Source organism: Silurus meridionalis, chromosome 9, assembly GCF_014805685.1.
Source record: "Silurus meridionalis isolate SWU-2019-XX chromosome 9, ASM1480568v1, whole genome shotgun sequence".
Lineage (NCBI taxonomy): Eukaryota > Metazoa > Chordata > Actinopteri > Siluriformes > Siluridae > Silurus > Silurus meridionalis.
In genome coordinates this window covers 2,046,490-2,070,383 of record NC_060892.1, presented here as the reverse complement: position 1 = coordinate 2,070,383, position 23,894 = coordinate 2,046,490, and the positions used below count along the sequence as shown (strand labels likewise).

General features: G+C 43.0%; 2 protein-coding genes and 1 long non-coding RNA gene across 9 annotated transcripts in view; 2 read left to right on the top strand and 1 right to left on the bottom strand.

The window, feature by feature from the left end:
- Positions 1-10,066, top strand: part of tle2a (TLE family member 2, transcriptional corepressor a) — a 43,665-nt gene extending 33,599 nt beyond the window's left edge. For all 3 annotated transcript variants that reach the window (XM_046857483.1, XM_046857485.1, XM_046857482.1), the window contains exons 7-20: positions 1,289-1,505; positions 1,659-1,675; positions 2,911-3,003; positions 3,162-3,206; positions 3,301-3,462; positions 3,590-3,716; positions 5,079-5,287; positions 6,184-6,263; positions 6,369-6,618; positions 7,457-7,704; positions 7,798-7,945; positions 8,082-8,232; positions 8,328-8,404; positions 9,351-10,066. In XM_046857483.1, coding sequence (XP_046713439.1) covers positions 1,289-1,505; positions 1,659-1,675; positions 2,911-3,003; positions 3,162-3,206; positions 3,301-3,462; positions 3,590-3,716; positions 5,079-5,287; positions 6,184-6,263; positions 6,369-6,618; positions 7,457-7,704; positions 7,798-7,945; positions 8,082-8,232; positions 8,328-8,404; positions 9,351-9,458 — 1,932 coding nt within the window. In that variant the 3' untranslated portion in view covers positions 9,459-10,066. The remainder of the gene's footprint in view (positions 1-1,288; positions 1,506-1,658; positions 1,676-2,910; positions 3,004-3,161; positions 3,207-3,300; positions 3,463-3,589; positions 3,717-5,078; positions 5,288-6,183; positions 6,264-6,368; positions 6,619-7,456; positions 7,705-7,797; positions 7,946-8,081; positions 8,233-8,327; positions 8,405-9,350) is intronic.
- Positions 10,067-15,795: 5,729 nt separating this feature from the next.
- The window catches only part of tle2b (TLE family member 2, transcriptional corepressor b), a 79,297-nt gene continuing 71,198 nt past the window's right edge, over positions 15,796-23,894 (bottom strand). For all 5 annotated transcript variants that reach the window (XM_046857277.1, XM_046857275.1, XM_046857278.1 and 2 more), the window contains exons 14-20: positions 23,666-23,742; positions 19,852-20,101; positions 19,153-19,400; positions 18,909-19,056; positions 18,672-18,822; positions 18,438-18,514; positions 15,796-16,887 (exon numbers count right to left, since the gene is read on the bottom strand). In XM_046857277.1, the coding sequence (XP_046713233.1) occupies positions 16,780-16,887; positions 18,438-18,514; positions 18,672-18,822; positions 18,909-19,056; positions 19,153-19,400; positions 19,852-20,101; positions 23,666-23,742 (1,059 nt within the window). In that variant the 3' untranslated portion in view covers positions 15,796-16,779. The remainder of the gene's footprint in view (positions 16,888-18,437; positions 18,515-18,671; positions 18,823-18,908; positions 19,057-19,152; positions 19,401-19,851; positions 20,102-23,665; positions 23,743-23,894) is intronic.
- LOC124391018 lies at positions 16,561-21,613 on the top strand. Its single transcript, XR_006926894.1, has 2 exons — positions 16,561-16,677; positions 20,513-21,613. It is a non-coding gene; the product is annotated as an uncharacterized LOC124391018 (long non-coding RNA).

The window sequence follows — 23,894 nt, the reverse complement described above, 5'->3', positions numbered from 1 at the left end:
TCCAAACTTGCGCAGGGTTGCTTAGTGGGAGTGGTAGCTTAGTGGTAAAGAAATAAGACTTCGGATCCGAAGGTTGCGAATTCCATTCCCAGCCATACCACCTCCAACAAATCTGACACACCAAGCTGCCACTCCCGGGCCCCTAAACAAGGCCCGTAAGCCCATAGCTGCTCAGTTGCATAAAGTCACTCTGGGTAATGGTGTCTGCTAAATGCCATAATTGTAAAATGTTTGCAGGGACCCTTGTCTCTTTTATCTTGCAATGATTTGCAATGGGAGGTGGAAGCTTAGTGGTTCATGCATTAGACTTTTGAAAGTCATGAGTTCAAATCCCAACTCCACAAAGCTGCCATTCAAGGGCCCTTGACTCTACAGCTGCAAGGCTCTTAACTCTACAGCTGCTCGGTTGTATGAATAAGATCAATGTAAGTCGCTCTGGATAGGGGGCGTCTGCCAAAATGCAATGACTGTAAATGCAACAAAGCTTAGTTTTTCTCAAAATGGCTCTGGTTGCTGCGTATGTAAATCGGCGTGACTTCTTGGACTCAAGGTGTTTCCCGCTCGCAGCATGCCACGTGTGTAGGAACGAGATGTCAATCGATAGCACGTAGTGTCAGTGATTTGCCTCTAGAGGCTGCTCTCGTCATGACAGTGGACAGGAAGCCGGAAAAACTATTGATATGGATTTTAAAAATGCAATATGAACATTATATAGTGCAGCAGGAGCCATAGCTAGAACTGAAAATCTCACTATATTAAAAAATCTCTACAGGGGTAACATGGGTTTCTGATCATCTGTCCATCAGTACCAACATGTGCTTGTTCAGCATTTGGGAGGAACCTGTGGAGCTGAAACTCCATGCTGCCCTACATGATGCTAGTGAGGCATGCCTGGTGTGAATTACAAGCTTTTGGTAGAAGGAGCTTTGTGAAGCAGCACTTCTCATGGATGCAGGTTTTGTTTGGAGATAAATATATATAAAAAAATATAAAAAGTGGGACTTCTAGTCCAGGAAACATGTCGCACTAAACTCATGGTTAAAGCATGCAATCCATAATGAAGTGAAGACATTCTCTTTCGTTTCGACGTTTTCTCATACACGCTCGGGGGAACAGGGTGTGTGTGTGTGTGTGTGTGTGTGTGTGTGTGTGTGTGTGTACACATAGGGATGTATATGTAGTCGCAAACTTGCCCCTGCACGGTGTCTTCTCACCATAGACACGCTCCTTCGAAACACAGTTTTATTCTTCGCTCTCTTGATCTCTCCCTCTGTGTCTGTATCTCCAGCAACAGCTACAGGCTCAACACTTTTCCCAACATGCTGCTCAGTCTCTGAACATGGCTCCTCACCATTCAGGGCTGCCCCACCCAGGGCTGGCTCTCGGTGGCAGCTCGGGCCTGCTGGCTCTCTCAGGGGCCCTTGGGGCACAGCTGGCTGCTAAGGATGAAAGAGCACATCTGGAGGCTGTAGCCGCAGCGGTAGCTGCTGCCGAGCACCACAGGGGTAAGAGCCATAACCGGAGCTCCGTTATCTGCCTCACATTCTGTTTTAGCCGAATCGGACTGATGTCCTCAATGTACGTTAGATATATGCATAGATTGTAACTGTGTGTCTGTTTCGATTGGCTGCGGGGACGTGAATCTACTGTGACTCCAGACCGAGAGGCAGGACCAGTGAGTATCACTTTATTTTCTTCTCTGTATTACAATCATTTACATTGTTTCTTCCTGTTCCTACACTTGCTTCTTCTTTAAAGTTTCTTCCACTAGTCCTAATTATCTTTCGTTACTTTATCCTTCTTTTACTCATATAAGATCTCACCATAGACTTATCTTACTGCTTTGACACTGGAGAATTCAGTACAGTTGCTGGAATCTATTTTTCCCCCCTGTCAAAGAAGGTGTAAAAGGTTTGCTATCAAAAAGTGGCGAGACTAACGTGTAACTGGTGCGATTCGGTCCCCGTGCGTTATGACTAAACCGCATGAAACCGGGCAATTCTGCAACAGAGACATTTGACATGCTGCAATGAGTCGTTCGAGTTGTTTTAAGTGGCTTCAAGAGCGAAAGAAAGTCACTGCTAGATGATGAGAGATCAGGAAGACCTTCAGCGAGCTCAACCCCGCGAAAATGTCAGAACCATTCGGCAACTTGCGCACGATGATTGTCGGAGAACAATCCACAATCTCACTTCCACACCCTCTTCCAGCTCAAAGGTTGCTGTTTTGACACCATTGCGGAGATCCAGCACAAATCCCAGAAGGTGCTTGAGACGCTTCAAAACGAAGACTTGGTGGATAACGGATTTTATTGATGACGGTAGCTAAGTTGGATCGTACTTGCAGATAAGCGATTAATCATCCATTTAAAAATGGATACTGGATACAACACTTCATATAAAATAGTACTGAACTGTATTAGAAAGATAAAAGAAACAGTACAGAATCAGGAAAATGTGCAAAATAAGATATACATATGAATATATTAATAAATATAATACCCCATGATTTTAGGGCATTGTTCAGGGCTCAACAATGGCAGTAAAGAGCTGCTGGGATTTAAAGTTACGACCTTCTGATCAGAAGTCCAGCATCTTAAGCACTGAGCTACCAGTTGGTAACAGCCCAAAGTTGGCTGGGTTCTACATTTAATTCCTTTCATGTTGGTTCTCAGGCGAACTGAATTTAACACTGATTTGTGGTTCTATTAACCCAGTAATGCAAACAACAAAATATGGCTCATGGATCTTCCTATACTGTCCAGTAGAAGACCTCCCCCTCTCTCTCTTACATGCTGGAATCTTATACAGCAGGCAGCCATGCATTAAACTGTTTTATAGCTCTCAAGTCCAGAACTTATGGAGCTGATTGGATTTTTGCCTCATCGTTCCCCCCCCTTCTATTTTTCAGAGCTCCTTATCGAATGGAGACAAAGGCCGGCCGTCAGACTACCTCATGAACGGAAAGAAAAGGAAATCGGATGAGAAGGAGTTCACCGATTACGTGAGTGAGAGTCTCTTCACGTGAACGGTTTTGTTGTTGAATGTTCCACGCACGTCTTGCGATAAGCAATCTGAAGTTATTAAAATGTGAATGAGATGTTTGTTGTGTAAATCCTGGTCTAATACATCCCCTGCATCCCACCCCCTCCCACCCTACAGGGAAGCGACGCTGACAAGAGTGATGACAACCTGGTAGTGGATGAGGTGAGATGATTGATTTGTTTTCACTGCATGCTCCAGGAGGTGAGAGGGTTGTAGAAAGAAGTGTGTGATTGTTTGTGTGTATTTGTGTATGTAGGACCCTTCATCTCCACACAGCGTGCACTCATATTCCTCCAGAGAAAATGGTCTGGACAAGTTGCCCCCCTCCAGGAAGGAGGCTCTGCCTCAGGCTAGCCCTACCTCCCTGACCTCCTCCTCCAGCGGCGCCTCGCCCTCCCGGAGCAAAGAGCCTCCTCCAGTACGTGCGCGCACACACACACACACGCACACACACACACACACACACACACACACTCTCTCTCTCTATTAGCATACACGCACTTGCAATCCCATTCCTGCTTATAATTCTCCGGCAATCTTCTTAGCGGGAGAAATCTAGTACCCCAGGACTGAAACCAGGCACTCCTATGTCTCAAGATTCCTCTACCCCTGGCCCCAGCGGCCCACCCCAGTTCCGCCCCGTCCCAGGCAAAGCAGGTGTGGACCCTCTGGGTAAGTCCCAAACCGGTGCAGCAAAGTGGGTTAAGCGGAGAAACGCATGCGTCTGAGAGATGTCTTCATTAGTGGAGCAGTGGATGAGCAGGCCAGCAGAGGGCAATAGTGATCTTCAGTGTAATTTTGATGGTTTCTTCCAGGCTTATGGCCAGTCAACTGCACAGGGGCAGATCTAGAACAATAATTTTTTGTGAATTTGTGATTGACTTTACCTGAACCTGATATCTGGATTGTAAAGACAAATTAAATGAGACAGGAAGGTAAATTTAGGTTCGGTTTCTTGAGTTCTATGCAAACCTGTAGTGAGTTAAAGTCTATGCCAAGTTTCATTTACAAATTAGGACAAACAATACACATTATATATGATACTTAGGACTTAAATACAAGCTGTTAATAAGCTGTTAGTCATTAATACACACTAAGATCTCATCAAAATGTAACTATAATATGTAATATACTTGCAGGTATACGAAGCAGTTCAGAAGAGTCGTTTGTTCGGAAGTTTACTTGAATACAAAGATGAGATTTTATTGTTATTATTTATTTGTATATGTTGTCTTTTTTTGTGATCACATCGAAGCACTGCTGCTGTAAATTCAGTTGAGGAAACTGGTTACATTTATATTTTATACATTGGGATACCAGTCCTGGGTTGGCAATGCTTTTTCTTTGGGGCAGTTGCCACCCTGGAAGATCCGCCCCTGCAACTGCATCAACACCTGTTTTGTATCGGCATGTGAAGCAAATACGAGGTATCAAAAAGTTTTGAGACTCGTGCTGTTTACAAGAAACTACTTTTATCTACGTTTAGACACAATCACCTTCAAAATCGCCCCCTTGCACAGTAATAGAGCTCCCCCAGTCTTCCTGCCCCTTCTGGTGTCCTTGAAGTCTTCTTTTTGAAGCGTGTCGAGCACCTTCTGAGATTTGCGCCGGATCTCCACGTGGTTGTCAAAACGGTGGTGCTTGAGCTGCGTCCGCGTCTGCATTCTCGGGAAGAGGGCAAAGTCCGCAGGAGCCAAATCTGGCGAGTAGGGTGGGTGCAGAAGTGAGATTGTGTTGTTTCACATAATGGGAGGAGCTCGGTGACAGGGTGCGCACGTGGTCAGAATAACAGACGTGCCACACTTATGAAGGTCGGTGCTCGCTGTGACTGTGCATGCAGCCTCGTGCTGCCATCTGTTGGCCTGTTAGAAAACTAGCCTCAAAACTTTTTGATACCACCTCGTGTACAGCTGAAATAAGCTCCTTATTTTGAAATGTCGATTTTTACCTACTCTAAATGTCCGTGGTCGTGTCTCCGGCGTCCTTCTTTCTAATGCATTCTAATACATTTCTGGACTGCTCTGTCTCCCGTAGCCCTGGGTGTGAGGAACCCACTGGCGGTACAGGGTGTGTATCCCCCTGGTGCGTTCGGTCTGCCCCCTCCTGGGGTAAATGGCGAGCTTGCTGGAGCAGCCGCAGCGTACGGCGCCGGTCTCCACCTCGTCTCGCCACAGATGAACGGCTCGGTCGCTGTAGCCGCCGCCGCCGCTGCCGCCGCCGCCGGATACGGACGCTCCCCTGTGGTGAGACTGCATTTTAGCACTGTTTTTAAAAAATCATACTGGATCTGTTCTCATCGATTTTTGTGCATTATCGAGGGAATCACATTCCTGATTATCCAATTAACACAGCAGGCGTTTTTCCGAAACCCCCTCTAATTTCACATTATTGGCCAATTTATAGTCAATTTAGTAAGTAATGGTTTTATTTGTAACTCGCTTTATTGAACAAAAAGTATGTAATTGGAACAAGTCTATTAAGTTGGTGCTTTATTTAAGCTTTTAAGCAGTTACAGTTTTACATGTGAATTAGGTCTGAATGTTTCATTCCACTCTTCTGGGAAGATGTTCCACTAGTTTTAATGGTCCACCAGATCCATTAAACCATACACACCCATAACCATACACAATATGGCATGCAGCGAAAAGCTTTCTACAACTGCTCCGTTACAGAAAATGGATAATAAAAATTGCAATACTCTAATACAACACAACTGCCAAAAGTTTGTGGACACCTGACTATAAAATTGCTATGTGCATCCTTTTGAACATCCCATTCCATAATTGCTCTTATAATAACATTCAGACTTCACTAAAAAAAACTAGTGGAACATCTTTTCAGGAGATTCATTCAGCCAGGCACCGGTGAGGTGAGGAGGCCTGGGGTGCAGACAGCATTCACAATTCTAGTGAATAGGGTTGAAGCTCTATAGCAGGAGATCTTCCAAATCTTCCAATCTATGGAGGTTTTGGTTTACTAGTTCATTTGAATAGAACAAAGATAGGCGGGTGTCGCACAATGTATATTCTGTTGCATTAATGCCAATTATTTGCACTACAAATTCCACAAATGAGCGTTTTACAAGTGTCTAGTGATCTATTGTATGTGCTTACCAGACCACGCCCTTGTTCTCCTACAGGTGGGCTATGAATCTCCCCATCCGCACATGAGGGTCCCAGGCCTACCCGCTAGCCTCCAGCCTGCAGCCTCAGGAAAGCCGTGAGTCTTCAATCTCTCGAATGATTGATCTCTGTCTAATTATCCTGATTGGTGGATTATTGAATGGATTTATTGATCCTCCTCTTCCTCCTCCTCCACCCCCAGTGCGTACTCGTTCCATGTGAGTGCAGACGGACAGATGCAGCCTGTACCCTTCCCTCCGGATGCTCTCCTGGGCCCAGGCATCCCACGCCATGCCCGGCAGATCCACACGCTCAGCCACGGGGAGGTGGTTTGTGCCGTGACCATCAGCACCTCCACACGCCACGTCTACACTGGGGGGAAAGGCTGCGTCAAAGTGTGGGACATCAGCCAGCCGGGCAGCAAGAGCCCCATGGCCCAACTTGACTGTCTGGTCAGTTTTTCAGAAATGTCTGATTCTTCTGGTGTTACGAGTTTAGAAGTAACAGTTTCCTTGGAGGTGGGGCCTCGGGCTTGGAGGCGGGGCTTTTATAACTATTCCAAATCTATACACTAGTTCACCAATCAAAACAAGCAGCGTTCGAATTGGCTCTTTATGCTTTGGATATAAAATAAATGTCACTCGCCTGAAGTGCAACCAGTTAATATCAGGGTTTAAATGTGGGTCCCCGCCCCCTAAATTCATCACGAGTCTGTGTACAGCGATGAACAAAATACGACTCTGCATTTTGACCTGATGGCGGCGAACATCCCCCGGACGATGCTACGCTAAAAGCTAAAAAAAAACATGCGCAGTGATGTGAGTCGTCATCATGTATTTCTGATTATAAAGTATAATTATTATAAAAGTATTAATAAATACACTGAGACTGAGTTCAAAACCAGGCGAGTAAAGAAGTTAAAAACAAAAGCAGAAATAAAAACAGCAGTCGCAGCTGTCGGTGGCCGAGACCAAGGAATCAGAAGTAGCAGCACTGGTTAAGATGAGCGTTTTTAGTGCTGATTGATTAAGTTGCATTAATATGCGCATTTAAGTAAATATATAAAAGTACTGATAAGTTTTGTATAAATTAAAAGGTTAAAAATTATATTTAAGTGCTTTTTGTTTATTCTGAAAGGAGGAAAAGGGGAATATAAATGTAAATATATAAATAAATATATATATATAAAACCGCCCTGATTTGTGCAATAAATGCGAACCCCCTCGTGGTCTCTAAGGAGGGGATTCAGTGGAATAACCATGAACCGTTCCTTTGTTTTCATCCAATCAGAACAGGGACAACTACATCCGTTCATGTAAGCTCCTCCCTGACGGAAGAACTTTGATCGTCGGAGGTGAAGCCAGCACTCTGTCCATCTGGGACTTGGCCGCACCCACTCCACGCATCAAGGCCGAGTTGACCTCCTCGGCTCCAGCGTGCTACGCGCTGGCCATCAGTCCAGACAACAAGGTCTGTTTCTCCTGCTGCAGCGACGGCAACATCGTGGTGTGGGACCTTCACAACCAGACCCTCGTCAGGTAGCTGTGAACCCGTAGCTGATCCAGCTGTACATCATGATGTGGTGTGAGATGACTGATGGGTGTGTGCTGTTTTTTTTCGGTTCTCCACAGGCAGTTCCAGGGCCACACTGATGGAGCCAGCTGCATCGACATCTCCAACGACGGGACCAAACTGTGGACTGGGGGACTGGATAACACGGTGCGCTGCTGGGACCTGAGAGAGGGACGACAGCTCCAGCAGCACGACTTCACCTCCCAGGTACTGCAGCACCACAGCATGATGGGAAATTTCTCAGATGCGTGTTTTTATTATATAATGCAATTGCTTCTCGTGTGTGTGTGTGTGTGTGTGTGTGTGTGTGTGTGTGTGTGTGTGTGTGTGTGTGTGTGTGTAGATCTTCTCCCTAGGATACTGTCCTACAGGAGAATGGCTAGCAGTGGGCATGGAGAGCAGTAATGTGGAAGTTCTTCATGTCTCCAAACCAGACAAGTATCAGCTGCACCTTCATGAGAGCTGCGTGCTGTCGCTCAAGTTCGCCTACTGCGGTATAACTGCGTTTGATTTAACTCGTTTTTTTATTTAACATTAATAAGAGATTGTTAAAATTAAAATGTTTTCTACGCTCGAATTCGATCTACAGGTAAATGGTTCGTAAGCACAGGAAAAGATAATCTCCTGAACGCCTGGAGAACTCCGTACGGCTCCAGCATCTTCCAGGTACTGCCATGTTTCTATTTTGTGGTTTGTGATATAAAATATGGACAAAAATATTGGGACACCTGACATTTCCAGCCATATGTGGTTCTTCACAGGCAATTTTTATAACATTCCTTCGGATGTAGTAGCATGGAATTTTCCCTTCACTTGATCTAGGCAACCAAAACTTGTTCCAGCAGGACAATGGCACTGTGCGCAAAGCCGGCTCCATGAAGACGTGCTTTATATGGGTTGGGAGATGTGGAAGATCTCCTGCTAGGAGTCCTAACCCTATTGAATACCTCTGGCAGGAATTGGAACTGCACCCTAGGCGTCCTCACTTGATTAAATCGCCACAAAATTTACATCTAATTTAATATTACTAATTCAAAAGATCAGGAGTCCACACACTTTTTTTCATGTAGTATATTACAGGTTTGTGAATCAGGTGTATTTATTGGAGGTGTAACAGTATTCGCACCGAACCGTTTCAGTACAGGGCTTTCGCTGCCACTTCTGTTTTTAATTTAATTCCGTTCATTAAATGAAATATAAAAAAAATTCCACACTTCAATACACATCTGTATTACCCAAATGGGGTCTAACAAATGTAAACTATTTAATAAAATTTTTCCATTTATTTATTTTTAACGTAATCAATTTCATTTGTGTCGATTTAATCGATTACTCAATGTAATTAATATAAGTGTATTGCATTCATTTGATTTATTCAACTCGATTTTTATTATGCAAACCAAGCATTTTATTTCAAATTGTTTTTCAACGTTTGCAAATTATTTGAAACTGCGTTTAAAAAAAAATACAAGCAATTTTTTCTGCGTTTCTTCCCCCGAAACCGTACAGAAATTGAACCGAACCTAAAAAACGAGTTACGTACCGAAGCGTGAATTTTATGTACCGTTACACCTCTAGTGTTTAATGAATAAACCCTGATGTGTGTCTCCAGTCGAAGGAATCGTCGTCGGTCCTCAGCTGCGACATCTCACCTGACGACCAGTTCATCGTGACCGGCTCAGGGGACAAGAAAGCCACCGTGTATGAAGTCATTTACTAACACGACTGCAGACTGGATCCCCGGAGCAGCAGAAGTGGCGCGTAGCAGGAAGAGCGGAAACTGAGATCCGACTTTGACTTTGGAACCGAGTGGTTGACATGGAGCTGGAGAAAGCGTCTCCGCTTTGCTGTTTGATGTTCGTTAGGGGACAGGCGGTGAGGGAAGAGCTGAGGAGCTCCAGAACTGGACTGACCTTGTTGTTTTTTTAATGCTGTGAGAAAGCTAGCTTCAGAGATGCAGGATTCCTCCAAAGACTTCTCTTTTGCTTTATTGTTTTTTCCTTTTGTTCTTTTTTAACAAGATGAATTCTCTGTAGTGAATGAAATAGCAAAGAGAATATTTTTTTTTAGCTTCTGGAAAAAAATAAAAAATTCCATGTGGAAACGAATAGTCGAGGAGCAGCAGTGCACTGAGAAGAGCAGAACAGGTACAGGATGGTTTTTGAGAGAGAAGTTACCAAGACAGTATCTCTGCTCTTTTTTTTTATTTTATATTTTTTTATCCAGTCTGTACTGATGGCTTGAGCGTCTAAAAATGATCTCGCAGTGCACAGCAGGACGACGGTGTAATGACACAATGACATATTTGGGTTTTACCTGTTTTTTTTTTTCTTTTTCTTTTTCTTTTATAAATAACTTCAGGGAGATGGTCCACATTAGCACGTTTCTTGTGTATGCTGTAAGTCTGCTCACAATGACCGGTATTTTGGCTTTTGTTGGATACTTGTGTGTATGAACTGTAAATAAAGCTCCTTAAAAGCAAAATTCTAAAAAAAAAACAAAAAAACAAAAAAAAAAAGGAAAGGTTGCAGTTTGTTTAAAAGAAAGACCTGGGAGAGTTTTGTCGATGAAGTCAGTGGACAAGTTCAAATCCCTTCACCACCATGTTCCCACTACTGGGCCCTTGAGCAAGGCCCTTAACCCTCAACTGCTCAATTTAGGTTGCTCTGGTTATGGGCGTCTGCCAAATGTTCTTTTACAAACTGTTGGGACCAGATTTAAGTCGCACAACTGTATAAGACGTCCCTGGATGTTGCAGCATGGAATTTTTCCTTCAAATGTTGGACGGCCCTGTGCACAAGGCCGGCTCCATGAAGATATGGTGTATATGGGTTGAAAAGGAAGCTCCTGCATGGTCTGCTGTAGAACTCTGACCTCAGGCCTAATTAGGGTGAGCAGATCTGGGGTGCAGTCAGTGTTTCAGTTCATGATGTCCAATAGGGGTGAGTTCAGAACTCTATAGTGGGAGATACTCCATATAATCCAGATGTTCATGGAGCTGGCTTTGTGCATTGTGAGCTCTATGTTTAAGTGATCCAGATGCATCTTATCTAACTTTAGGTTTGAACCACATATGGCAGGAAAAGGCAGGTGTCCCAATACTTATGGCATATACCTGCACTTTTCTCTGTTTTGATGAAGCGACTGCAGGAGGTTTGAAGACGTGATGACAGCTGGTATCTGATTACAAACTTGAACTGATTAGACTCGTGAATGTTTCACCGTGGGGGTAATTATCCTGTGACTTTTGCCGGGTGAAATCGTACGTAGGCGGCAAGCTTTTAAATGTTTTAGGCAGACTGACTGTTTACACCACTGAGTTTGGGTCGAGTGTATTAAGGGTTTCTTCTAAAATTAGGTACGTTTGAAAAATCCCAATTTGGGCTGAAACCTATTCGTTTTCGCTAATCACTCACACCTGATCTTTCCTGCCATATGTGGTTCTTCTCAAAACTGTTACCACAAAGCTGGAGGTGCACAAAACACAAATTTTGCATTTAACTGAACTTGGAAACACAAACCTGTTCTACCAAAGCAGTGCCCCTGTGCACACAGTGAGCTCAATGAAGATCTCCTAAACATGGTTTGGAGCAGAAGATCTTGAGTGGTCTGCTATAGAGCTCTCACCTCAACACCATTGAGATGAATGTGAACGTTGACTGCACCCCAGGCCTCCTCACCTCACTTACATCAGTACCTGACTTTACTAACACCCTTGTGGTTGATGTCCACAAGCACACTGCAGAATCTAGTGAAACATCGTCCCAGAAGAGTGGGGATAATTAGAAGGCCAAATTGGGACTAAATGTGAAATGCGATGCCCAACAAAGCACATACTAGCCCTCATTTGCATGCCTGAAATACCCTCAAAATAGAGCTCAAGCAGGATGGAGACTATTAAAGGACAACTGTTTTATCTGTGAGCTTCCCGTGACCTTCCTTGTTTTATTGCCTGGTTACAATTCCATAATGAATCTCTCAAACATCAGAGAATGCAAACATTTACTTGAGAGAGCATGCTAATTAGACCTTAGACAACACACATAAACCAAAATTATCAAGCCACCTGACTCTTCCACCCAGGTGTGGTTCTTCCCCAAAGTTGGAGCCACATGTGCAAGCTGCCCATTCCATGGGCACTAATGCACTCCCATACCATCAGAGATGCTGCTTTTTGGACTAGCGTTAATAACATGACAGATGGTCCCTCTCCTCTTTAGCATGGAGGACGTGGGGTCCATGGTTTCCAAAAGGAAATTACAATTTTGATTCGTCTGACCAAAGAACAGTTTTCCACTTTGGAAAATATTCAACTGTTTTGAAATTTGATGTTGAGGAACATTATTCTAAAAATGTCCCATAATTTGTTTACACAGTCTTTTATAGATTAGTGAAGCTCTGCCCATCTTCACTTCTGAGCGTCTCTGCCTGTAGAAGATACGCTGTTTATACCCGATCATCTTACTGACCTGCTGTCAAATAACCTCTTTGATTGCAAAATGTTTCTCCAACTGTTTAATTTTTTCAAAACATTTACTTTTACCAGCCTTTTGTTGCCCCATCACAACTTTTTTGAGACGCACTGCAGCCATCCAATTCAAAATGACCTGATTTTCTTCCTAAAACGATACATTTCCTCAGTTTAAACATTTGACATGTTTTCTGTGTTCTATTGTCAATGAAATATAGGTTTATGAGATCATTGAAAGAAATCATTGCATTTATTTCTGTAAAAAGCTGATTTGGGACAGTGTGCACTGTTAGAAGTGCACTACAAATCAATTTGTATTGTACTGAATAAAAAAAACCAGATGAAATAAATATATATATTTTTTAAATATATTTTTCATATTCCAGACGTAATTGCAGTAATGAATTAAACATGACCATGAACACAAGAATATGAAAAGATGAGCACAAGTTTAATTATATTTATATGCATGTCTGGTTACATCTCATATGAAGTGCTACAGAAGGATATCGCAACTGTGCCTTGATGAAAAGAAAAAAAAAAAAACAGGAGAAAAAAGTCCTTGGCATCAGAGCGAGGTTGCTGGATACTGTACACCGCTTCAAGTGAAGAAGCAAAGCCTTGAGGCAGCATTCGATACAGATATTCCCATAGCATGGTCAGACGTGGGGGAATTCCCTTATACAGGTAAGGTCTGATGATAAGGCAGTGGAGATGATCTGGATTGCGCAAGACTGAAATCCTTTGGCCAGCCGTCATCTTGGAGGTTTATAGAAAGGAGCAAATACACTATAGGCATAACAATCAACGGAACAAAACACTGTAGCACTATTACTCATTTTCATTACATAAAAAAAAATTGTACAGTTCTTTTTGTTTGGAAAAGTAGCAAGCGAAAGGATCTGAGACAGGTCTTCTGACTGATGGTTTTTTTTTCATTCATCACAGGTTGGGTGGGCAACCAAAGCTCTTCAAGATAAAGGAATACAGCAGGGGTGGATCATGGGGCCTCTTAGGAATAAAACTAATCTGAACATATACACCATAGCAGAAGATTGGTATGTACTTTTTTATGAGCATCCTATTCCATTTACTTTTATAATAAGCTTCACTCACCTGGGAAGACGTTCCACAAGATTTTGGGGGGATTTGTGGAGATTCATTCAGCCACAAGGGTTAGTGTTAGTAAAGTCAAACAGGTGAGGTGGGGAGGCATGGGGGTTCAGACAGCATTCCAATTTATACTACAAATTCTATAGCAGGAGCTCTTCCACTCCAACCCGTGGAAATTACATCTTCGTGGAGCAGGTTTGGGTCTTCTAGTAGAGGGAATATTTTATATTATAGACATCTAATACTATTGTGTGCCTCCAATTTTGTGGTAACAGTTTTGAGGAAGTCAAGTCAAGTCAAGTCAAGTTTATTTGTATAGCGCTTTTCACAACAGACATTGTCTCAAAGCAGCTTTACACAAATCAACAGTGATGGTGAATGGTGTGCATTTGTCCCTGATGAGCAAGCCGTGGCGACTGTGGCAAGGAAAAACTCCCTTAGATGTTATGAGGAAGAAACCTTGAGAGGAACCAGACTCAAAAGGGGAACCCATCCTCATCTGGGTGACATCAAGAGTTTGATCATAAATCTTTCAACAATACAGAACACTGGAGAGTGGGAACTAACATGATTACTGGAGTATAAGATTATAAGTAATGTTCTTTCTGCAGTCTTAAACAGTCTATATGGTTAGTACAGTCTATATGGTTAGGAAGAACAACATATGGCTGGAAAAGACAGATGTCCCAAAACTTTTGGCCACACATTGTGTTTAAATGTGTCTCTCGTAAGCCAGGAGGCACCGAGAAACCAGAGTCTGACGTTTTTGGCTTCCTTGCAGCTGTCATTTATCTAATTATGACTGCTGCAGCTGCTCGTCCAATTCACACCTGCTGAAATGATGAAGATATTTTATATATATATATATATACAGGAGAATGCTCAAGCCATCATCAGGGCAACATCCCAACCTGGTGCAATTTAACATGACCAGTAGATTGATACACCGAATCGAACAGAGTGCAGACGGTAACCTGAGCTCAGGATCAAACCAGAGGATCTGGAAGCTGTGAAGATGCAATCCTGCAGCACCAAGAAAAAAAAACCTGAACTGAAAAAAAAAGGCTTGTATATGTAACAGGAATGGGGATTGATAAAGTTCATTCCATATGTAGAATTACCTGCTCCAGCATGACAATGCTCTCGGCACTAAACACACTCCATGAAGGTCTGCTTTACATGGAAGGTGTGGAAGATCTCCTGCTATAAAGCTCTGAAACTATTCACCAAAAAAGCACAGGCCTTCTAACCTCAGCTATGAATGAATCTCCACAAAAGTTCCACAAAACCCCTTTAAAATCTGAGGTACATCTTTTCCAGAAGAGTAAAGGAGAACGAGGGAGAGAGAATGAAGGAGAGAGAGAGAGAGAGAGAGAGAGAGAGGGAGAGATAAGTGGGAATAATGGAGAGAGAGAGATCTCTGAAACAGAGAGAAAAGGAGAGAGAGGGAGGGAGGGCATGAATGAGAGAGAGGATGGGAGAGAAGGAGAAAGATGGAAAAAAGAGGGGAAGGGGGAGAGAGGGTAAAAGAGGGAGATAATGAATGAGAGAAGGAGGAGGGAATAAAGGACAGAAAGGATGGAGAGAGAAAGAGAGAATGGGGAATAAAGGAGAATAAAAGAGAGGAAAAAGACAGGGAATGAGAAAGAAAAGGAGAAAGAGATGGAAAGAAAGGGTGAAAGTGGAAGAGATTGAAGGAGAGAAATAGAGGGAGAGGATATTATAAGAGCAAATAGAGAGTAAATGTGTGATGGGGTCAGTAGTTGACAGTAATGAAGTAAATATAATTTGTTATTGTACTTCAGTAGCTTTTCTGCGTATCTGTACTTTACTGAAGTACTTACTTTTTACTCGACTACATCTTGTGAAATCAGTGGTTTCTTTTTATTAATGATGATAAAAACTGATCAAACGCAGCGATCCACCAATCAGGATCGAGCGCACGCTGATCACCAACATACAGTTCAGCGTCTGTTCAACATCAAGCAGAACATTTAGAGAGGAACAAATGATGAAGAAACTCCAGACTCGAACTCACCACCATCACACATGTGACCTCATTTGAATTAGAATTTAATTTGAAGTAGTTGAAAAGGTTTTGAGTTCATGATCATTGTAATAGAAATCAATTAGTGTTTGAGTCATTAATATCATTCTATTAATAGATCAGTGTGCTGAGAGTCACATTCGAGTCTTTACACATAAACTGAGGTGATTAAGTAAAGAATCTTGTGATAAAAATGATAACAGGAACATTAGAGTTATAATAAATCACTACTTTGGATACTTGAGTACATTTGAAGGCAAAAACTTTTGTACTTTTACTCAAGTGAAAGTTTAAAGGGACACTTTTACTGAGTGGGTTTTTACTTTAACTCAAATACATTTTGTACTTCATCCACCACTGAAAACGAAGCACATACCAATCTATGCTCAGATGTCCATCAAGAAACCTTTGTCTATATTGTGTATATAAGTGTAGAATTTGATGTTTTTATTTATGAGTATTTTGAATCATTGGCTTTTTTAATCAGTGAAATTCCAACAATCCAAACATCCACTTCAGCTGTGTGTTCGTTTTTCAGCGATTTTGCACGTAAAAAGCATCTCGAGTTGTAGCAGGAACACAAACACGGATCTGTAGTTCTCGTTTCTGGAGCTTTTCCAGAGCACGTAAACGCTGGTTCACTCGTGCACGTGCACGTGTAAAAATGTTCTCAATGGAAATAAAAATGGAAAATGCTGCTGTCTAATGTTTTCAACATGAAGCCCACTGAGAGGTCCAGCTGCTCCTCATTATGGTCTCCAGGGAGGTTCTCTCACAGGAGACGGAAACGCCGGATGCGAACAGAACATATGCGTGTTTAATTGGAGCGGTAACTTCGTACCGGAGCAGGTTTGTGAAGCCGGAGAAGACGCTACGCTGCAGTCCGGTTTCTCGGCTCTCCGAGGTGTTGTGTAACGAGCTCTGCTGCATTTGGGCCCATTACTGCGTGTGTGTGTGTGTGTGTGTGTGTGTGTGTGTGTGTGTGTGGTTTTTTTTCTTACCATAATGTATCGATTGTCTGCTATGTGTGTGTATGTTTGTGTGAGCTGAAGCTCCCTAAGTGCTCACCTCGTCTCCTGTGAGCTTTCTCCTCACCACTGAGCGTTTTATCTACACACTCTGCTAATTATACGCCCTCTGTTTATTCGTTCTGTTTGTCCCTCTCTTCCTTTTCTCTCTTTCCTGCTCACAGGAGATGGAATGGGCTTGGGGAGAGGCTTTAATGGTACTTGAGAGATGAAGCAGGGGAATATTGTTTGCAAAAAGCACCCATGGTTGCCCACCAAAGCTGGTATGAACAAGCTCCTGGTAAGTGCTTCGCTTTCAACTCATTCTTTCTTTCATTCATTCATTCCATCCATCCATCCATCCATCCATCCATCCATCCATCCATCCATCTCTTGCGTGTGCTCAGTAGACCACCTCGTACACTGTGGCCTTCTTATCTCCAGAGCCGGTGACTATGTACTTATCATCCGGGGAAACATCACAGCTCAGGACGGATGAAGACTCCTTAGACTGAAAAAGAGAAAAAGGAGAGAGAAAAAGAGATGAAAAGAGAGACAAAAAGGGAGAAAGAGTAAGGGAATGAATAAGTGAAAGTGAAAGAAAAGGAAAGAAAGGAAAGAAAGGGGAAAGAGAGAGAGAGAGAGAGAGAGAGAGAGAGAGAGAGAGAGAGAGAATGAAGGAGTGAAAGAGTGTATGAGAGAGTGAAGAACAAAGAGATGGGGAATAAAGGAGAGTAAAAAGACAGGGGAAGGGTTAGGGGAGAAAGGATTAAAAGAAGGGAAAAGGGGAGAGAGAAATAGAGGGGAGGTGGAGAAAGGAGAGAAAAGAGAGAAAGAGATGTAAAGAGAAAGAGAGAATGAAGAGATAAAACAGAGGGAATGAAGGGTGGAGAGAGGAAAGAAAGAAAGAAAGAAAGAAAGAAAGAAAGAAAGAAAGAAAGAAAGAAAGAAAGATGAGAGAAAGGGAGGGTGTGGAGAGTTAGAGAGCGAGGGATAGAGAGGTGGAAAGGAAAAGAAGGAGAAAGTAAATGTGTGTGTGTGTGTGTGTGTGAGAGAGAGAGAGAGAGAGAGAGAGAGAGAGAGAGAGAGAGAAAGAGAGTAAGGGAATAAAGGAGAGAGAAAGACAGAGCGTATGAAGGATGGAAATGTTGACAAGACAGGGACAGAAAATGAAAGAAAGGGAGAGAAAGAGAGGGTGGCATGGAGACAAAGAGAGTGAGAGAGGTAGAAAGAGAAAGGGGGTAAATGAAAGAGAGAGGGAGAGAAAATTAAAGGACCATCAAACCAACAGACACCAACCACAAACTCCACAGAGGAACAGAGGAGAGACGTGTGAGACGTGTGAGACATGAGAACGTGAGGAAACACAGAATCCATCAAAACCTACAGATTTGTATTGACATGCTTTTCCTCATACGCTCTTATTTTCTGATCATCGTTAATCACAATATTTTCATGACCTGAAATAAATTTGAGATGAAAATGTGGTTTTGCTGAAATAATCACATCAAATAACAAAAAACGAAACCCGATAAATCCATGTCACAACATCAAGCCCTGAAAGCATGAAGCAGAAGAGGGTTCGAGCTCTAAAGCAGGAGGTCTTCTACTTCAACCCATGTGAAGCATATCTTCACGAAGCTGGTTCTGTGCTAAGGAGCTTTGTGATGCTGAAACAGGTTTGGGTCTCCTGGTTTAATGAGTCTTATATACTTGTGTGCTCCAAAACAATTGGTTGGAAAGGTCTGGTTTCTCAGATCTCTTCTAGTATGAGGTGATCATCTCAGGAAAACAGAGAATTTGCTGGTCATCTGAGGAACCCAATGATTTTAAAGACAAATATCTTGAGATCAAAAGAAATGACATGAAAGCGTCACAGGAAGACTTTGAAGTCTTTACCAAACAATGGGCCAGCATCTTCTGCCTAAAGATTCTATATTTCCTTACGTTCTCACGTCATCTTGGAGGTGGTAGCTCAGTGGTTTGGACTTTGGATCAGGGGGTCACAAGTTCAAATCCCAGCACCACCAAGCTGCCACTGCTGGGCTTTTTTCCCCTTACCTGGAAGATGCTGGCTCCATACGGCGTTCTCCATGCGTTTAACAGATTGTCTTTTCCTGTGCTCACAAACCATTTACCTGAAACACACACACACACACACACACACACACACACACACACACACACACACACACACACACTGAAAATAACTGCAAAATGTACTTCTATAATTAGTAATTCTACGAGTGGATGAACAGCAGCGTATGGCTGGTCATGTGATGTTCAGTTTTATACCGCAGTAGGCGAACTTGAGCGACAGCACGCAGCTCTCATGAAGGTGCAGCTGGTACTTGTCTGGTTTGGAGACATGAAGAACTTCCACATTACTGCTCTCCATGCCCACTGCTAGCCATTCTCCTGTAGGACAGTATCCTAGGGAGAAGATCTACACACACACAAGGGAAGCAATTGCATTATTTAATAAAAACACGCATCTGAGAAATTTCCCATCATGCTGTGGTGCTGCAGTACCTGGGAGGTGAAGTCGTGCTGCTGGAGCTGTCGTCCCTCTCTCAGGTCCCAGCAGCGCACCGTGTTATCCAGTCCCCCAGTCCACAGTTTGGTCCCGTCGTTGGAGATGTCGATGCAGCTGGCTCCATCAGTGTGGCCCTGGAACTGCCTGTGGAGAACCGAAAAAAAAACACAGCACACACCCATCAGTCATCTCACACCACATCATGATGTACAGCTGGATCAGCTACGGGTTCACAGCTACCTGACGAGGGTCTGGTTGTGAAGGTCCCACACCACGATGTTGCCGTCGCTGCAGCAGGAGAAACAGACCTTGTTGTCTGGACTGATGGCCAGCGCGTAGCACGCTGGAGCCGAGGAGGTCAACTCGGCCTTGATGCGTGGAGTGGGTGCGGCCAAGTCCCAGATGGACAGAGTGCTGGCTTCACCTCCGACGATCAAAGTTCTTCCGTCAGGGAGGAGCTTACATGAACGGATGTAGTTGTCCCTGTTCTGAATGGATGAAAACAGAGGAACGGTTCATGGTTATTCCACTGAATCCCCTCCTTAAAGACCACAAGGGGGTTTGCATTTATTGCACAAATCAGGGCCGTTTTTTATACATATATTCATATATATATTTACATTTATATTCCATTTTCTTCTTCTTTCAGAATAAACAAAAAGCACTTAAAATAATTATCATTTCTAACCTTTATATTTATACAAAACTTAGCAGTAGTGTATAGATTTGGTTTAGTTATAAAAGCAATGCCTCCAACCCAGAGGCCCCACCTCCAATCCAGAGGCCCCGCCTCCCAGCCCGAGGGGCCCATAACTATTACCTGCTCTGCCTATTGCTGGTGTCAGAACTGGAACAAACCAATCTCACTGTACTGACAAACACCAGCATCGATTCTGAAGTCGTAACACCAGAAGAATCAGACATTTCTGAAAAACTGACCAGACAGTCAAGTTGGGCCATGGGGCTCTTGCTGCCCGGCTGGCTGATGTCCCACACTTTGACGCAGCCTTTCCCGCCAGTGTAGACGTGGCGTGTGGAGGTGCTGATGGTCACGGCACAAACCACCTCCCCGTGGCTGAGCGTGTGGATCTGCCGGGCATGGCGTGGGATGCCTGGGCCCAGGAGAGCATCTGGAGGGAAGGGTACAGGCTGCATCTGTCCGTCTGCACTCACATGGAACGAGTACGCACTGTGGAGAAGAGGAGAAACAGCAAAAAAACGCTGGTTTGATGGCATCGTGATGATGTGCTCTTCATTCAAGAAAGTTCAAGCCAGGTGATGGAAAAGCAACTTGTGAAATGTGTGTGTGTGGGGTGGGATCTTCTCTTCGTCTCAGGTTCATTTGGTTGCGTTCACATTTATTACTATACCTTCTTTTTAATCTACACTATTTAAACAAAACTGCAATCTTCTGGAAAGATGTTCCTCTAGATTTCTTCAGCTACAAGGGTGTTATAAAGTCAGGTACTGATGAAGGTGAGGTGAGATGAAGGTGAAGGTGCAGACAGTGTTCACATGTTCAAAAGGGTTGAGGTCAGAGCTCTACAGCAGGAGATCTTCCACATCTTCCAACAAATGTAGAGCAGATCTTTGTGCACAGGCTCCACTGGTTCCCCTGTCAGCAGGCATCATCCGGTTATGAGAAGTCAGAAGAAAGGTGGAGTTCGATGAAGAGCAGCGTGGGACATCTACGGACATTAGCGATGGTAAGATTCACAGGTTTGCATCAGCGCAATCGGCATAAAAATTACCGATGTAACTTGTGAACTCAAAAAGTCCATCTGATACAAGTTGATTCGTTTTTATATTTGTTGCGGTAAAAATAGAATTTATATAGAATTATTAGTGGGTGTGCTTCAGTTTTATTATTTAGAAAGTGACCGATAATTTGTGAAACATTTTTTTCCCGTTTCTCGAGCGCGTTCTCTCAAAGCTACGAAGACAGAGGCGTGTCCTAAATCGCATAGAATACAGATTAACATGGCAGAGGTAGAGCTGTGACTTCCTGCAGACACAACAGGAAAAGAACGTCTGGTTTTATTTCATCTTGTTTGTTTTGTTTTTTGCACTACGAAGGCGTGTGAAAGGGTCATGCGTTAGAAGTCAGAAAGCATTTAAGTAAATTGATGATTTGCCGTCTGTGTGAACCAAAGAAATAAAATCTCTGTACCACATTGAATTGCAGAGCATCGTATTTTTCTCACATTGAATAGCGTTGTGATGAATCGAATCTAAATCGTATCACGTCAGTAGCTGCTTCATATGTATCTTTAATGGATCGTATCGTTGGCTGTGTATCGAGATGCAAATTGCATCGGCCTCAGGTATGGAGATGCACATATTGGACATGTTCTTCTGGGACTGTCCAGTCTGATTAGCTCATAAACAGGTTATAATATAATATAATTGGGTCATGGTCCACCTTTACCTGAGCTAAACATACATCTTTATTCGGTCTACATTTAATATGACCAACCTTCAAAAGTGCATCGTAAAACATGTCCTTGTGTACCATTAACTTTGTGGAAGGACATTTGAAACGCCTTTGTGCTGAAAAAGTCATTGTATAAAGAAGTAGCAATATGAAAAATGCTCGTGTGTGAAGCGGAATATAAAGAAATGATTATTGAGAGCATATTCTGAAAAGGTTGATGAGTCTACCATCTGCAATATATCTACAAATTTTCGCAAAAAAAATAAATAAATAAATGAAGCATGTGGATAAAATGACATCATATGACATCATAAGTGTTATTCCTCAGATGTTCTGCATGTTCTATTTTCAACCTTGGAAAATGTTTGCATAAAAAAGGCTTTTATATGTCACATGTAAACTACAGCTGTGAAAATCTTTCTTCGCATATCCCAGCATGAAAGGAAGCTGGAGAAGAGAGGGTTAAGGGCCTTTGCTCAGGGGCCCAACAGGGGGCAGGTTGGCAGTGTCAGTCTTAACCATTGCCCTACTATTTCATCTTTTATCTCCATGATCTACATGTGGTTCATTCAGGACTTATTGTGTGTATTAACTGAAACATCTGGTTTAAGAACCGTTTGTTAAATAGAAAAAAAAAAGAAAAGTAGAACAGGACAAATAGGATACAATTTTATTTGATGTCTGGTTCAAAAAAAGAAAGAAAAGAAACAACATGTCTGTAAACATCACGATATCGCAATAGCAATCGGATATCGGACGAATCCATACAATAAACATCAGACGAGCCGTCTTTAAAGATATAATTAGTTCCCTGAAAAAAAAAAAAGCCATAATGCTTCGGAAAGCTTCATAACCCAAAGACTCGACAGGGGAGACATCAGCGTGAGGTATAATTAATAACCCGGAGGTGAACTTGTGCGCTTACACATCTGTAATTAAATCCACTGGATCTCATTTTGCACCCCGTGATGCTATTCAGCAAATTTCCCTCTAATTCTGCACACTGCACTGTATGGACAAAAGTTTGTGGACACCTGAGCATAAGATCGGTATGCGCTTCTTTCTGAGCATCACATTCCACATCTTATAATAAGCTCCACTCTCTTCTGGGAAGATGTTCCACCAGATTTTATGGATGTAGGTGAGATGAGGAGGATTAAGTTCAGAGCTCTTTAGCAGGAGATCTTCCACTCCAACCCATGTAAAGCAGATCTTCATGGAGATAGCTTTAGGGGCATTGTCATGCTGGAACAGGTTTGGATCTGAAGGAAAAATATCATGCTGCCACATATGAAGACGCATGTGGTAACAGTTTGGTGAAGAACCACATATGGCGGAAAAAAGTCAGGTGTCCCAATACTTTTGTAAAGGATCAGCGATGACAGCTGGAGCACAAAGGTTTAAGGGCCTTTCTCAAGGGCCCAAGAGTGGCAGCCTGGTGATACCAGGGGTCTGACCCAGAAAGTTGGAACTCAGAGTTTAAAGCTCTGGGTTACTAATCAGAAGGTTATAGACTTCAGCCTCTCTATCACCAAGATGCCACTCTTGGGCCCTTGAGCAAGGCCCTTAACCCTCTATGCTCCAGCTGTATCATGGCTGACCCTGTGCTCTGACCCCAGCTTTCTAACATCTCTGGTATGTGCATGTACTTGTGACAAGTGAAAAGCACCTTCACTGTGATGGCACATCCATCATCACCACCAGGAAACCATGACATGTTCTGGCTGATGACCAAACACAGGGTCAGAATTGTGTAGTAATATTTGATCATTTAACTGGACCTTAACGGTGACCATTCCATACAGAGTACAAACGATACACTTACATATAAAAGGATGTCAACTCCATGAAGATTATGCTTTACATGGGTTGGAGTGCAAGATCTCCTGCTATAGAGCTCTAACCTCAACCCTATTAAACATCATGGAACAACTGGAAGAACTTGACTGCACCCCAGGCCTCCTCACTTCACCTACATTAGTACCTTGTGGCTGAATGAATCTCCACCAAATTTTTGTTTATTATTATAAGAACTCATTGTGGAACACGATTCTCAATGAGAAACACATACAAATCTTATGGTGAGATGTCCACAAACTTTTGTCTGTACAGGGTCCGTATATGTGTGTGAAACAGTTAGGAGGTGCACACTGGTGGTTAGATACGTGCTGCAGCAGGAGATGCGTTGTTTAAAGGCAGATATTAGAGACATGGCCCATTTGTTTTCCAGCTCGTGTACATCAGAGTAATTCAATCCAAACATGGAGGGATGTTATGGAAGAAAGGCCGAAGCAAAACCCGTTAAGGGGAGAAACTCACGGCTTGCCCCCACTGGAGCCAGGCAGAGAGGAGGACAGCCCTGAGGGCCTGAGGTGAGAGCGCGATTCATACGCCACCTGTAGGACACAACACAACATGAGAAGAACATTATTTTAGGAAACCAGATACTGACCTGTGGTTCACAAAAAAGTGTGTCAGAAATACAATCATGGCTGTTAGAACACTGCAAGCTGATCATCTGTGTGTGTGTGTGTGTGTGTGTGTGTGT